Below are 15,890 nucleotides of genomic sequence, written 5' to 3' on the forward strand. Positions count from 1 at the left end.
ACCATCACACTATCTCTGCTGCTACAATAAACAGGATGCCAGTGAAGGCTGTACCCACTGAACACAAGGTTTTAAGTCCTAAATGTGAGCATAAAACTAAAGCCATTTCTGGATTTGTAAACAGAAAGCATGTTTCGGCAGTATAAGACAGTCCTCACTTGGAAGGGGCCTGCTGCTTTCAATCACTATATTGCACAGTAACTCCTTGGAACTGTTCTCTGTTTAGCAGTACCAGGAATAGAAGTTATTTCAGCACAGTTTTCTGTGCTTTGAAAGAGCTACTAGATTACTTCCCACACAGGTATTATGATAGTATAGAGAGAAGTTATAAACTTCCCCATTCTCAGGATCTCTAAGTCATTATGCCAGTAGTGCATAAATTTTCATCAGCAAGTACATAAGGCTTCAGAGGTCAAGCTCAAAACCCCTCTGAGCACAAAATACAACTGCAAAATCCTTATACAACAGTAAACTTAGCAGGCCTAGTGAAAAAAGACTCTTTAAAAACAATTAACATCTTCCAGATGCTCCATACACAATAGTAGCTATGTACAAGATTAACAAAAACCACACTGACTTCCCTATTTTTGTCCACTCTACTGCAAAAGCTCAGTTAAAAACTAAGCATCAGTTTAATCAAAGACTTTATTTTTCTGGCTGCACAGACATTTGGATTTCCACCTTATTTCCTCCTCTTATGAGTTCATCAAAACAAACAGCATTAACTGGGAGAAAAAAGAAACCCCCACAAGTACACCTGGCCACAGTATTAAAAGACACATGGGTTTTAAAACTCAGAACTGCATCTAACAGCTGTTCATTTCAGAAGCAGTAGTAGTGGAGGTGGTGATGACAGGAAATCCACAAAGATTTAACAGATCAAGCCTTAAGCTATTCCATAGAAGCAGAGCAATTAATATCACAACTTCATTTGCTTGCACAGAAAGTTAAAATTGGTGTGTTACATAAGGCTGTAGGAGGGGAAGTTGTGAACAGGCTTGTCACTCATTTTAAAAAAAGAAAGTAAAATGTTTTTTCTGGGGTGCTTCTGAATGAAGAAGTCTGAGAAGTTGAAGAAATTTAAGCTTTAAAGTGCATTCAAACAGAATTAAAGAGTACAGTTTCTATATAATTTTTGCCACAAATTCAGTTGTTTTACTGTCAAGTAAAGATTTCTAAAGGGACAATACCCTATTAAAGGGATATTGAGGAGTTTTAATCATGATAATAAAACTGTACAACAGCAACATTTGAAGTTTCTCCTTACCTTTAATAAAAGCATCGCTTATAGAGAACATCTGCTGCCCTCCGTTCTCAGGATTCAAGTACTCTGAAAGAAGAGAGAAGAGGGAGATAGGCGGAGACAAAAATGACAGGTTACACTGGTGCACCCATATAATTACCATGTACACGCCCACACCAGAAGAAGCAGCATTACTCATCTAAGCGTTTAGTCACCGATTTAGCAACAGCTTGATGAGTGATCAAGGCAAGAATATCCTCTCATTCTTGTTCTATCAAAAAGTTCTAATACAACAAGAAAATACTACCTCCTCCTGTGAGGAAACAAAACAAACAAAGTAGACAGGAGCAAAGACTGAACTAGTAGTTAAGAGTTTGCTTTTCCAATTGTCCAGACAGAGAATGGCCTCCTTGCTCTAGCCTAAAAATGCCATTTCAGAAACTGTTTTGCTCTCATGCTCCAATGAAGTACCTTGAACTATGGGAAATTCTAGTCATGAGACTTGTCTTGCGCAGTGAAGGAAACAGAAAACAGCCTGCCTTCAAGAGCAAGAAATCTAGACCAGTTTAAAGCATTTTGAGGTATCCACACTGGCAGGTGGATGTCCAGCAACAAAGGACAGCAAGAATTATGTATCACTTTAGATATGGGAAATACAGTGAAGCTCCATCTGCTACTGTTTAGCTTGCTAGGTCTTGATCTTTCATGCAGGCAGGCTGGCTACAAAAAGCCTATTTTCTGCAGAGGCCGCTAGCTTGTGGTGCCTTTAGCTAGTTCCTTACTTCTACAAAAAGGAAAAGAGCAGTAATAGCCTAATGGCTTATAAAGCACAATGATTGAAGTCTAGAGCTAACCCTTTATCACCTTGCCTGAAAATGGACCAGACCTGCCACAAACAGGATGCAAAGCCAGGCAGATTTCAGACACCAACAGAAAGTTGACAGGACACAAGCAATCACAAGTCTCTAAACAGCAGCACCCAAAAGACCCCTTACATGCCACCAGTTTAAAAATCTGAGCTTGTCAGCAGATGACTGGTTTCCAAACAGATACTCAATAGATGACCAATGAATGTATGCAAGAGAAGCTGCAAGGGAAGCTTGCAGCTTGATGGTTATTTGCAGATTCCTTTTACCTCTTGCTTCAATGAAGAGTTAAGGGTTACAAGCAACCTACTGCTTGATACAAGTTGGCTCACCCTCAGCATTCATTCACCTGTAGCCCCATGGACTACCCGGAGAAAGTCATGCCATGCAGCACACCTACACCTGCATACTAGCACCCCCATCCCTTCTCACCTTGCAACAACCTCAGGGCAATAGCTCTTACTGTGAACATACTCAAATTAGGTCTGACACACGTTCAAAGGCAGGAGTTAACCCCAGCTGAAACCTAACCTTAGTTATGCTCTTGACAAAGACACAGGTGGCACCTCCATACCACAAATGCTATTCTTCAATACAGCTCCACCTCCTGTAACTTTGTTTCCAGTTGTGTCCCAGGGGAAGATCCTGACAACGTAAGATACCATACCTCTTCCTAGACTGGACAGATATCACACACTGAGTTTGAGACCATAAGAGGGGCTAACACATTTCTAACCTCAAACTATCCCTACATGCATTGTGCTCCACAGAATGTTAGGAGGGAGGAGGTTCCTGCAGCATATTCTGCAGCTGTGTCTGCAAGCAGTTAGCTGTCAAGCTATTTTACAAGCTCCCTTGGACAACTTCATCAAAACAAAACAAATGAACAAAAAAAAATCCCACTCCAGAACATAGAAATTCCTAGGTCTGATATTCAAGGGCATCACTGGAAGCAAATACCACAACACACAGGTCTCCAACAGAGAACAGCACATACAAATTTTATACACCTTACAGACTGGTATGGTTAAACCCTAAAACCACAACTTTTCCTCTAGATACACAAACAGGGATGCATGCATCTACAGACATCCACTGAAAACCACGGTGCACCTTTTCGAAAGAAGATGCACCAAATGGTCTCCTGGCAATGGCATGCTATGCCCTGGCAAGCAACGATAAGGGACTGTGTCATGGTTACTCAGATCATCTTCTCTTTCCCCCCCTCGAAACTAGATGCAGGGATCAAAAACTAACAACCCAAAATGCCTGGAACCAGGATCCCCATCTGCAAAGACATTTAGAAAATAAAGTTTCCCATACTGACACCTGTATCTCTAAAACCAGCAACTAAAACCCACATTTAAAGGTGTCCCTTAATATTTTCCTCCAATTTAAATGCAGAAAGCAATCTTGCTGTTTCCCATTTTGATACACACTCCACAGTACCAATGTCATTAGACAGATGATACTATAAATGAGTCACTATACTACTGACTTGTAGTATCTTACAAGCCATGAAATTCTAGTGACTCCAAGTTAGCTGGAAACACACCAGACATTAGTCAACCTATACCATCATAAGAAGTCCTGCCATTAGACTCAGACTGTACACAAACCACTCTGTTGTAAAACAGAGCTGGTACATCACAGGCTGTTCCTTCAAATCAGCTGACCTCTGTGACTGGTGGAAATTGCATATTCCTTAATCATTTGAAGAAACCCACTAACCACTTAAAGTTGACCTGCACTTCTAGCACTGATGTTTTATCCTGTCAGTGCCCTCTCAACAACTCTAATTTACACAGCTGTGAGGAAATTAAGTTGCTAGACTCCAAAGGTGGGTGTGATTGTCAGTTTTACTTCACTATTTCAAAGAAAGTTAAGTCACTGTCATCCAGTCTAAGGACAAAAGGCAATTCCAACGAAATCAAGCCAAAAAAGTGTCCATAACAGTCACAGGGAAATTACTGACCCCTGATAGCAACAAACACACCATGTCACTGATTGACTACAGTACTCTGTTCTTAAAATAACCACATTCCATTTTACACACAAGTTAAACTACCTAGTCTTGGCTGTCTAATCATCACAATACTCTGTAGCATCTGGATGGCATCTTTTGTTTAACACAGCCAGGACAAATCAGGAACACAAGGTGAAAGTCTTTGCACTCCATTATTTCTACAACAACATTTTAGAATTTATCTACTTCACTACTCTAGGCACTACAGGGTATAGTCCCACCTAACTTTTGAAAGCCTTGAATAACAGTTGTTTAAATACTACAAAATTTCAGTCCCCCTATTTTGCCAAGTAGTGTTTCCTGCAATTCAAGATACTGTAATTCCTTTTAACTCATTGCTCCCTGGTCTTTCCTCTAGAGACTCATGCCAGGAAAAAAAAAAATTACAGAAGAGTCCTCTGAAAAATCTGTATCCTCTGTGTATGCAAAAACCTGCAGGATAATACCTCCTTCTCCACAGTACATTTTAATCACTCATATCTCCACCCTATCCCAGTTCTGGGCATACTACCGATGTCTTCCCCTCAAGGGAAATTCATTCTCTTAAGAAGAATTGTTCCCAGTTCTCTGCTGCAAATTAACCCTCCTACACAGGAGCCTGGTTAAGAAACCACACATTTCAGAACAGTTAACACCAGCCAGCAGAAATTCAAAGACAGCAGAGTGCTGCCAACATATAACTGATAGGCAAGAGTCTCTCTTTTCAGTCTCCTCACCACTTGCCTTTGCTGCTGATCTTCTCAGACCTCTCAATCATCAAAATCTTTCTCAGAAGAGCTTCAGTTCTGGCTACAAGAAGCCTTGATTTGGTCAGCAGTTTCCGAGAGAGGTGAGCTCTCTTACGCTTCCCCTTCATCATGCACCGCTTTTCGTAGAAGGAGATAAAGATGGAGATATACCTAACCGTGACTGTCACTCTGCAAGCCCTCTGACTCTGACCAGAGATAAACTGACTACTGCCTGCCTTACTGCCAACACACACTGATAAAGACAAACCTGCTACAGCTGTCAATTCATAGGATACTGAAGCACACCTGGGCCTGTTTCCAGCTCACTTAATCTAGCTTCCCTTCTCTCTGAGAGGAGTTTGTTGATCCATTCTCCTTCTCCACACTTTTCCTTCCCTGTAGATGCATTAGCTTTTCATTTGATTAAGGTGCAAACTGGAAACATTGAAAGGAAACAATAATGAACTGGCGTCAGTAGTGCTGATAACCTATCCCTACTGTCAACATCAACTGAAGTTTCAAACAGTCCATGCTCCTCCCTTTGGGGGAGGAAAATAGACAGTTATGATTTCCCTTCTTCTAGATATATTTTTACCAAATAACAAAAAGGTAACTACTCATTCTCTCCAGTGACCATTTCAGTTTCAGAAAACACAGTCTGTATGCAAGCATAAACTTAATGATTAATTCATTAGAAGTCCAAATTACTTAATATTGGACCACCTTTTAAAGTTGGAAATACTGAAGGGGTATGGTGAACTAGTAATTAAGAACAAGAAACTCCTCAGAAGGAGCCAGAGATAGAACTCTACAAAGCTGATGCAACCTTAAGTAAGGAAGCAGAGAAAGATGTCAATTGCTACCCAGCATATAAAGTAACTAGAATATAGCAGACTGAAGCCTGTGGCAAGCCCTTACTTCAGCCAATCCATGTCCGATTTGGAGAATGCAGTTGTCAACAAGCAGGCACATTATTTTTTCCATAGAGAAAGATTGCTTATCTTATCCATAAAGATAATTTAGAACTTATTTAGGGAAGAACAAGAAAAAAAAAAAGTCTTCAATGCTGAGTATTTGATTCCCTCTACTTTGCTTAAGAGGACCTTTTCTTCTGAACAAATAAGTTAGGCCTTATTGCTCATCAGTTAAATTACTCTGTCAAATGTAAGCTTATTAAGGTACAATTAGAAGTCAGTACAGCGTTCTTCCAAGTTAGTTTTGGTTTTTTTCTTGCTTGCTTTTCCAGTTTTATCTCAAAGCGCAGAGATACATATCAAACTGGTATATGCACAGACTATTTTTCCACCCCAGTTAGCCAGAACCTGTGTACGTGGATCTGCCCTATTATGTACAGGCACGAGACTTTCCTTCAATTGCAAAGAGAAAGTCACAGGGGAAGTTACACACTCTGCAGAGAAGGTGTTTCAACAGGTCTACCGAGCCTTCTCAGAGGTGAGCGCATCAAAACTGCAAGTGAGTGCCAGGTGAATATTATATTTCCCCTCTGAGAGACAGCTACCAAAGTAGTGTCCAAATAGGTCAGTATTATAAGGGCCCAGCTCTCCATCATGTGCAACTCCAGCTGGTGACTACCTCATACCTTTTTGGTCAGCAGGGTGAGGGGGCACATGTGGGTACTTGGAGTGCTTCTTGATATGGAAGTTCACGTTGTCCAGCTCCACGTTCAGGCTGATGGAGGCGGCTGAATCACTGTCCATTGTGGACTGGAAGCTGCTGACTGAAGTGCGCTTGCTAGGGCTGGCGGAGTCTTTTAGTGTTGGGTAAGGGGGAAGATACAGGGAGGAGGAGAAGGGTTCAAATGGGTATCACGAGGGTACCGGAGAGGAGAAAAATTGTCTTTAATACATAAAGACTACTGTGCAATACTATAGGAACACAGTTTTTTCATAGTTCTAGTCTTATCTTCATGTGTGCATACTGATGTATTGGCCATTCTTTAGTGCATTACTATAGGGCCCAAATCAAGCAGTCTGCCTGAGAAACAGAAGGCAGTGATTTACGTGCTTCTCTTCCATCAGAAGTATGAAGCTTTACTACTTCCACTAAATACAAAAGCTGTATCCATCATAAGAAACAGGAGGACTCACTAGGTTATAGTTTGCTCAGATCCTTACAGCTCCAGGCGCACACACACAAACGCACACATAAAGCAAGACATGGTTAAACTACTATGTCCCAAAGGACTGGGGATAACAGGGAAGAAGGCAGTGTGAGAACAAGACTCAGGTCACACTCACTGGCTAAGTTATCTTCTCCTTCATCAGCAATCTGCTCTGTGTCACTGTCATCAAACTTGATGTCTTTGAACCAGGATGGCTCAGAGTGCCCCTCTACAGAGTTCACAGAGTCGCTGTCTGGAGATGGGGTTTCTGAGAACTCAGTGCTCTAGAAGACAAGAAAGAAAAAAGGTGCTCAAGTACAGCTCTGCAAAATATCAGGCAGCCTTAGACAGTAGCCTGCTACAAATAGTGATCATACATTTTTTTAAAAAAATCAGAGGATGTTCTCAGTGGACTGAATGAGGTTAGTCATGGGGCCATGCCCCTTGGCACGAAATAGGAACTCTTTCGGACAGGAAACAAGTATTTCTTTACACTTCCCACGTGCTTAGTGTCTGCCTCCTCTACATAAGTTGTGACTAAGTGGCATAAAAGGACATGTTTAATGCACATTTTCTGTCACAGCTAAGCAGTTTCGAATGCTTCCTATCCCCAGCCAAGGTGGGTGATGATCATATCCTTCCATCCAGAAACCAGCACATGCAGCTTTTGGAGGAGGCTAATTCTAAGTCACTGGAGCAGTTCTGTGACTGACCAAAGTATCTCCACACGTTTCATTTAAGTCAGGCTCTAGCTGGGTCTACTGTGTTAAAACAAAGCCTGTCTAGAATGCCAGAGAATCCAGCCAGGGCCTAAGCAACTTCCATCAACCATCATTATGACTCCAGTCACTTCAAGAGAAGTTCTCACTGTCCTACACTTGCCTACAGCAAGTACAGTAAGCAGCTGAGTCAACAATACTGTTTCTCCTGGCTCTTGTCCAGGAGAAACAAGATCAGACAGTGCTTCCAGCTGATGAGAACATGAATTGGCTTTAAACCTTGAATAACATAAGCCCCTTACAATAGTTACTAACAGGGATACACAAGCACTTGCTAGTGAAGGGTAGGCTTTTACTAGCAAACAGAGACAGTGCAGTTAACTAGCTGAGATGCCAGATGAAGTCCAGAGTAATCTCAATGGAAGACTGTGTGACTGTGGCAGAGAGCTGAAATGCACAAGGAAGACCAGAAGCTATGACTGCAAGCTTTCTGGCTGAGGTTCATGGGACAGCTGAGCTATTCTTTATTGTGAGAATCTGCAGAACACAAAGACTCAACTGAATGCTTTCAGGTAACACACAAGCTAGAGAGATAGCTTGTTCAAGCTAAAAAAACCCATCCCAATCACTCAGGCCAGTGACTGCTCTTACACCTCAGCACATTTGATTACAATGAAATATGGTAGGACAGCATAGGTCACCAGTTCCCTGTCTCCTCCTCAGCTAGTCAGTCCTACTTGGGAAGCATAACAAAGACACTGTCCCCTTCAGAAGAAAGTTGCTAATATGACATACAAGAAGATCCAACACTGTATATATAAACCACCTATTCTTTGTAAGTTTTTTAAGAAGGAATTTTCAAACAGAAGGCCACCATTGTGTCTCAGTAACCATTAATTGCACAGAGATTCTAGATACTGCACACATTAGCACAGCTGACAAGCCATTCCAAGGCCTCCGTGGAAGATATCCATGATGAAAGGAGCTGGCCTAGATTAACGACCCTTTCCTCCACTTTAAGCAATACTAAATGTAACAATTCAACCTCCATAGAGGACAGCCCCAAAGCTTTCTGGGAAACACCTCCTTCAGGTTTTAAACTACTAAGGAAAAAGGCCTGGATCCCAACTCTCTAGTCAGAAGGGCTGATTTAGAAGACATACAACAGCTACTGGGGACAGGATTAGACAAGATTCTAGTCAGCAGCCAAGCCCAGCAAGAACCACAGCTTTCTTACTCCTTTTACCTGTAATGGTCTGTAGAGAGCATACTCATCTCTGAAGAGCTGGTCATGATGACTGACACATTCTAGCCAGCGCCCATCAACCAACGCTTGCCCAATTGCAATGGCTTGGACCCTGGAGGTATAAGAACAGAGGTGGTTTTCTAGGCCTAGTTCTAAACACAAATGGTACAAGCATGCTACAGAAGTAAAGTCACTTGCTACACACTACTTAGCTCATCAGTATCCTAATTGCTATGCTTAACTAGACACTATTTAAAATATTGTGGAGAGGCAGCAGCATGTATTGGTTCAATTATGGAGCCAAAGGGACTGCCAGTATTCTAAACTCAGCTGAGGTGTCCAGCAGATGATTAAGACCTACTGGTTGTGCTCCTCCCACATTGTTAGCTGGAGTTACACATGCTGAGGACCTAAGTCCTCACTCAGCATAGAAGCATCTCAGTTTTATTCCCTTCCTTATGTAGTTAAATACATCAGATTCTTTATGCTCACAAGGTTAAGAGTCTGCCAACACCATAAAAATTTAGCTATCAGACTCTATTAGTGATCTCTGATCCCAGAGACAGACTTACCCTCTGGAGCATCAGTGAACATTTTTGAAACACACTTACTGTTCTCCAACTGTTTGAGTGATACTTGTGGAAACGTCCTCCCACATCAGCTCCCAAACCCAACAGCACCCTGTGCCCTATTGTTTGGGGCCACACAGAAACAGAACCCTAACTTATTTGGTAGTCAGTAAAAAAAGAGTTCTGAGCTTTTTCATCTCCCTGCAAAGTGAACTATCTCTGCAGTCTAAGATATCCTGTATCAGTTAGAAGCCATAATCTCCAATCACAGAGACAGAAGACACCTGTTGTACTAAAGCATCAAGGTTACCTTGTGGTTATGTGCCCATTTCTAATAAGCCAGTTGACCAGTTCTTTTCCCACAATGCAGTTAGGATGCGTCCGCAGCCAGTAGCGATGGTCTTGAAACTCCATTCCACTGTTGTGATGGCAGATTTTCTTCCACAGATCTTTCAGCTGGACTGAATCCTGGGCAGGGAGACGTACAAGTTACTAGTCTGACCTTCACATATTGACCTAACACCAACCTGGAACCCCAGATCAGCTTCTAGGACAGAAGCCCTCAACAAACCGGCATAAAAATTAAGCTATTCTGCACAACCTATGTAAAGGTGCAAACAGAAACAGAGAAGAGATGTGAGTTCAGCTCCTTATACCCTTCCTCACATAAAAAGGAAGTTGAGAAGCCAGGGAAGAAAAAGCGGGTACCCTCACAGTTAAGGAGAGTTTGTTTCAATGTGGCAAGATTCTGTACTTCCAAGATACTGATGTCCTCACTACTGCCCTCTTGCTTCCCACTCTCAAACTCAGGAGGTATGTGTAAATACAGAGGACAATGAAAACTCATCCTTTGGAAGGTTTTTCTATATAATCTGTGCTCAACCTAGGCTCTGTGAATGATACTATCAAGTCCAGGTAAAGAGCAATCACTTGACACAGCACTGCACACTGATATTTACAAGTTCTGGGATTCCATTTCTTACAGAGGATTCCTTTTGTTACTGCCCAGTACCAAGCCTTTTTTGGTACTGCTAGTTTTGGCTACTAGGCAAAAAAGGCGTGTACCCCTTCCAACACGACTGATCAATTTTGAATCTGCGGATCTCTTCCTCGCACCACGTGGAACACTTCAGCCTGTAACATGTACTTATTTAGGTGCCTGTTAAGCATATTCACTAACTCTTGTGTAAGTGATGCTCCATCCAAAGTGAGCTGTGTCCCTGCACCTGGCCCCTTTTGCTCTCCTATTTGCACCCTGGCTTGGCACAGCACAACCTACTGCTGCGGAGTGGAAACTGGGACCTGAAATCATTTTGAGAGCAACAGAGCACCCTGAGGGCTGGAGAAGAGACACTACAGCTCACATTTGAAAATGCCTCACTGGTTCGCTTTTTGTGTAACAGAGGAAAAAAAAAATAACCTTTAATTAAATTTGAACTGGTTTCAGCTTTCCAGTTAACTGCCAGACCCACAGGATTGCACTTTCCCACAGGAACTCTGAGATCCAAGAATTTTGCTCCACTGCTGTTATTGGACTAGCTTTCTGCTTTTGTTTCAGCAGTGGCTATCCTGGATATAACCCTAAAACCAATGTTAGCAGCTCCCCTTCTGTACCAGGTAGAGGGTCAAATAGATCAGTAACAGAACACATCACAGGATCACAAGATTTGATGCAACTGGCAATTCCACAGTTCAGCTATCTTGTGGTTTACCCATAAGTCACGTGGTGAATTCAGTAAACTAGACAAACTAGCAGAACACAGCAAATCCTTTCAACTCATGGATTTTGACCCCTAGCTCACAGAAGTATGTGCTTACCCCAGCGTACATGCATTCTCCTCTACCTTTCATTTCATCAGCAAAGTTCATTAAATTCATTCAAAGTTCCTGTGATTCTGTGATTAGTCTTCTGAATGGAGTATGTTAAGCTTCAAATTAACTCCTAATAGGGAGTCAGCTCCAGATGCTAAGGGCATTAAACTAACTGTGGGAATTCACAGAAAACCCTACATCAATTAACACTGCATCTTCTGCTCTTACATCACCAGAAGCAATACTACCAATCCCCTTCTCCTCCAAGGAAGGAAACAAACAAAAGTTAAACAGTGTGAAGTAGAAGTGCACTAGGACAAGATCATCTTGGTCCAAGTTGGGTTCATAGCACTGTAAATTTATTTTTTCCTGCATTAACATACACATGGGTAGGGTGGTGTAAAGACATGCCTCAAAAATGTTTTTCCCTCCCATGGTTACCCATTTACAGAGAACCCTGGTAAGGAGTTGTGCAACTGAACAGGAACTAGAGTGTTTCTGCACCCTCAGGAATACTTGTATGCATTTTGCTGACAGCAAGCAAATACCTGACAACACAGGAATCAGCCCTTCTGCTTCTAAATTGCCAATGGGGAGCAATCTTGCAACTCTTAGCATGTGGAAAACTCTCCCTTCCCTTCTCTGCATCTTTTCTGCCTTAGTTGTTGGAAATGCTTCCCCTCCCTCAAAGAAAAGAAACACTGTTTTCTACTGAACACTGTAGAGTAACTGCCACCTACAACACTGCCACTCTGGGGAGGGGATAATAGGATTACACAGAACACTGCTGCACATTGATTTTTCTTCGAACACATACGTCACTACAGCCTTCTGCAAAATGTTGTATTTATTCTGCAAACAAGGGAAGGAGCCAAGTTATGTTTTGGCCCAATATGCTGTTGTAGCTCATTCATCATGGTGTAACCATTTTGAAGCAGCCATTTAAAGTTTCTGATTACGCAGTCTGTGAAAGGGAAAATCTGAACTTTCAGAGATACAGAATGAGGTCATAGTGTTACAGCTGCAACCATGACAGCTTTAATCCACAAGGAGCCACCATACACCAACTCCGCACTGTGTAACACTTCCCAAAACTAAAACTCTAAATGCCTTTAAGCAAACAGCACATGTAATTATGTGCCCAAATCAGCATCAGTATTCTCCACCCCTGCATCAGGAGGAGGGCCTCAGGTAACAGTGTTCAGACAAAAGCCTTTAAAGGCATCAAGACGCTCCTGCTGCATGTACAAGAAAGGACAACTTCACTGCCTTCACAGAGCAAGACAAATATAAGTCCAAAAGGTACCAGAAGGATTTTGCGCTCGTCCTCGGTGGTCTCTGCCTTCATATGTGTGCGACTGGCCTGGGGGCTGACAGATGTCTCGTAGGCAGGCACCATTGGTGAACCTGACCGATCCAGTGACAGGTTAGTGATGCTGGCTGATCTGCAGTGGAAGAGAGAAGAATTGAAGTGTTCATTGTGCAGTGTTTCACCAGAGCAGATACTGAGCTTGTAGCATGCTAAAGAGGAACTTAAGCCCATGACATTGCTCATTCTCTTCAGTGCAGACTTACTGCTTAAGGCTTTCTCCTCAACCAAAGCAAGAATAAAAGATCTGTAGGAAGCAAATGTATTGTTTTGGAACATCTCAGTTAGATTTTTGTAAAGCTTTTTGTAGGAATTAAAACTAAATTTAGGCACAGTAATTCACATATGCCTGCACAGGAATAGACTGGGGAGGCATGGGATGCCAGCTAATTAGAAAGTCCAGCAGTATGGAAGCAAGACAGATGCCAGCAAAGGCAGACAACATCAGGATCCCTGTAACAGCGCACTGAGACTCCCCCTCTCCTTTACCCATTTAAAATTTCTTCCTCAGCTCTCTGAAATACACCACTGATGGCTTGCAGAGTCTGGAAGACTAGTGGCTAAACTGTTAGCTGAAGCTGGAGGCTATGCCAGTTGGCAATTTTTCTTGCCGTGCAATATGGAGCATCCACCTAGTCTCAGCCCAGCCGTTAGGAAATCGTGGCTACACACTCCAGTACAAACACACCATTTTGCAATAATCATTGCAAAGCTACAAATGCAAATACACATTCCAGATACCCTCTGCTCCAATATCCCACAACTAGACTAAACATCTGAATAACCAGAGTGCAACTTCTCATCATGCTGCTGCAACAGGCATGCAGCGTAAGCTACTCATGCTAGCAGCACTCTAAGGAGTGAGGATGGGAAACACCTCTGTATACAGCAAGAGAAGCTCAAAATGTTGAGCCAACTCAAGAGGCTGGCAGAAGCCTCAATGATGAGAGACCTACTTCCAGCCTCTACTCTTTGGAGTGAAACTTCACAGAGCTGGCTTACTGGCTAAGAGAAACTCTTGTTACTCGCAAGAATGTTCAATGGATGACATGGCTGAGCCCAGGCATGAAATAGCAATGCCACCCTATTTCAGCTTTTGTACTGCTAGAAAGTAGGCATCAAAGGTACAGTAGTCTCAAAAATCACTGTTCTTTCCTCTTCTGTCTCTTAAGGAGGAATACTGGGCTGATACAGTGTTTTAGCTAGGTCCTGTTCAGTCATATATGCACTATCAAAGGAAACTATGTTGGCATATACATCTAGGGGTGACATGCAAGACCTTTATGTCACTGTCAGGCATTCATGGCAAACTAAAACTCCACCAGTCTTCCACTACTCATCTGTTCTCAAGTTAAACAAAGTTAGAACTGGCAGAGTTATGCAGCTTAACAGAAAGCATTCTTATGTGAAAGGTAAGACTGGCATGAAAGTCCATCATTAAGCACTCCTCCCAGTTGTTTCACAACTGCCTTAACTATGCCACCTACCTGGAAGCAGCAGGGATTTTTAATTTATGTAAAAGGGAATTAAGCAAGACTTAGTTAATATTCCATATACATGTCTTTATCATCAATTACATCTGGAACTTTACTGTATTTATCTTTTCTAAAAACAGAGGGGGAGGTTTTGCAATGCAAATCCCTAACCTGTAGGGCCTGCAAAGAAGAAGTGAGAATTCCTCCACTTGCAAGATTTGACTGTTGTGCTGTTCTTCCCCTCTCCTCACAAATAATGAGTCTGAGGAAAAAAAACCCACTGTATATTCCCCACCCACAGGGAAAACAAGTAATACTAAATAACTGCTGCTACCTGCATCTAAACACACTTCAACCTGCATATTTTTCGCTTCATCTCACCTTGAAAGACAGTCAAGCTAGAGAGATGGTCAAGCTTGCCTCAAAGAAACATCTACATCTGCTTTCAGAAGATCTAAAGATTAGCATTGCCTAGCCCAAAGCCAACAGCTTTGTTTCCACAGGTTCAGAATTATGACAGAGATAGCTTATACTTCCTTTTTACTCCTCAAACATGAGTCCAGACAGGTAAGTACTATGACAAGACCATGAATAACCAGAGTGTTAAAATTTAACTTGACTCAGCAGTTTGGTCCTCTTCACCGCCACCTCTATCTGACTGACTCTACAGGTTCCTCCAAGGTAGTACATTCATTAATAGGGACATATATCCTCAGTGTCTTTCCTTAGCACTACGTATGGATAATGGGGTGTCCCATTTTAGACATGAAACAGCATGCTCAGTAAAAACAAGCCCCAAAATACAGGCTTTACAGTGAAGTGTGTGCTAGGAGCGTATCCAGAGAAGAATACTCAGATTAGTGTACCTGTTCCTAGCTGGTGACTTCCCTGAATCCTCCTGGACAGACCCAAGGCGTGCAGACAGTGTGGTAGTTGAAGAGTCTGGGTGAATCGAACTGCAAGGAAAAGGAACATGTTACAGATGTTTGAGAGAGTTGCCACATGCATTTCTTACACATCCTCTTTACTTACAGGCTGCTATTTCATGCTTTGGGGCAGAGGCATTGCCCCTCCTTCCCAACACACCATCTCTGCAATCCAAGCAATGCTATCCTACAGGTATCACTAGACAGCTTTTACCAAGATAGCCTTACAACCCTCTGTAATTGTTTAACCTGTAGACAATCACCTTTGCCTTCTTTCTCCTTCCACCTTAGGAAGAAGCAAAGTAAATGTTCATACACCATCAGTATAAATTCCTACTGACATCAGATTAAGCCACTACACTCCAACTGATACAACCCTACTGACTGTGCTCTAGGATGAGGACATGTTACTAGCACAAGAAATACTCTTCATGGGAAAATGTACACAGTACACCTTTGCCTGAGTAGCTGCACTTGCCCTGTCTACACCATGCCTTCACTTTTAAAGGATGCAGCACTTCATATTAGGTAAAGCAAAAGCCCATGCCTCCACATTCCTGCTGCTCCAAGAGCAGAGCAATGCCAGACAAGTAAATACAGCATCGCTCCTCTAAATGCTTTTCCCACTGCTTTGTAGCATCTGGCAGCAGGAGAGGCAAGAGCCTTCTCTCAGATACATTATATTGGGAGGAGACTCAATTCCCAAGTTTTCTTCTGAAGCAAAACACTTCTCATACAGAAGCCACATATTAGAAGAAACAACTTTGCTTCCATTACGAAACTGTGAGT

General features: G+C 42.3%; 1 protein-coding gene across 2 annotated transcripts in view; it reads right to left on the reverse strand.

Annotated features, from left to right (window-relative positions):
* The window catches only part of PIKFYVE (phosphoinositide kinase, FYVE-type zinc finger containing), a gene marked incomplete at both ends in the record, with an annotated part of 60,469 nt that overhangs the window by 31,645 nt on the left and 12,934 nt on the right, over nt 1-15,890 (reverse strand). The window contains 7 exons of one of the 2 annotated variants that reach the window (XM_084265055.1): nt 1,268-1,330; nt 6,464-6,631; nt 7,122-7,269; nt 8,951-9,062; nt 9,830-9,987; nt 12,638-12,776; nt 15,042-15,131. In XM_084265055.1, the coding sequence (XP_084121181.1) occupies nt 1,268-1,330; nt 6,464-6,631; nt 7,122-7,269; nt 8,951-9,062; nt 9,830-9,987; nt 12,638-12,776; nt 15,042-15,131 (878 nt within the window). Of the gene's footprint in view, nt 1-1,267; nt 1,331-6,452; nt 6,632-7,121; nt 7,270-8,950; nt 9,063-9,829; nt 9,988-12,637; nt 12,777-15,041; nt 15,132-15,890 lie in introns of those variants that run through there. The other variant, XM_084265056.1, reaches the window with a different exon arrangement.

This window comes from Gallinula chloropus, assembly GCF_964237585.1.
Source record: "Gallinula chloropus genome assembly, chromosome: 5".
NCBI classification, from domain to species: Eukaryota; Metazoa; Chordata; class Aves; order Gruiformes; family Rallidae; genus Gallinula; species Gallinula chloropus.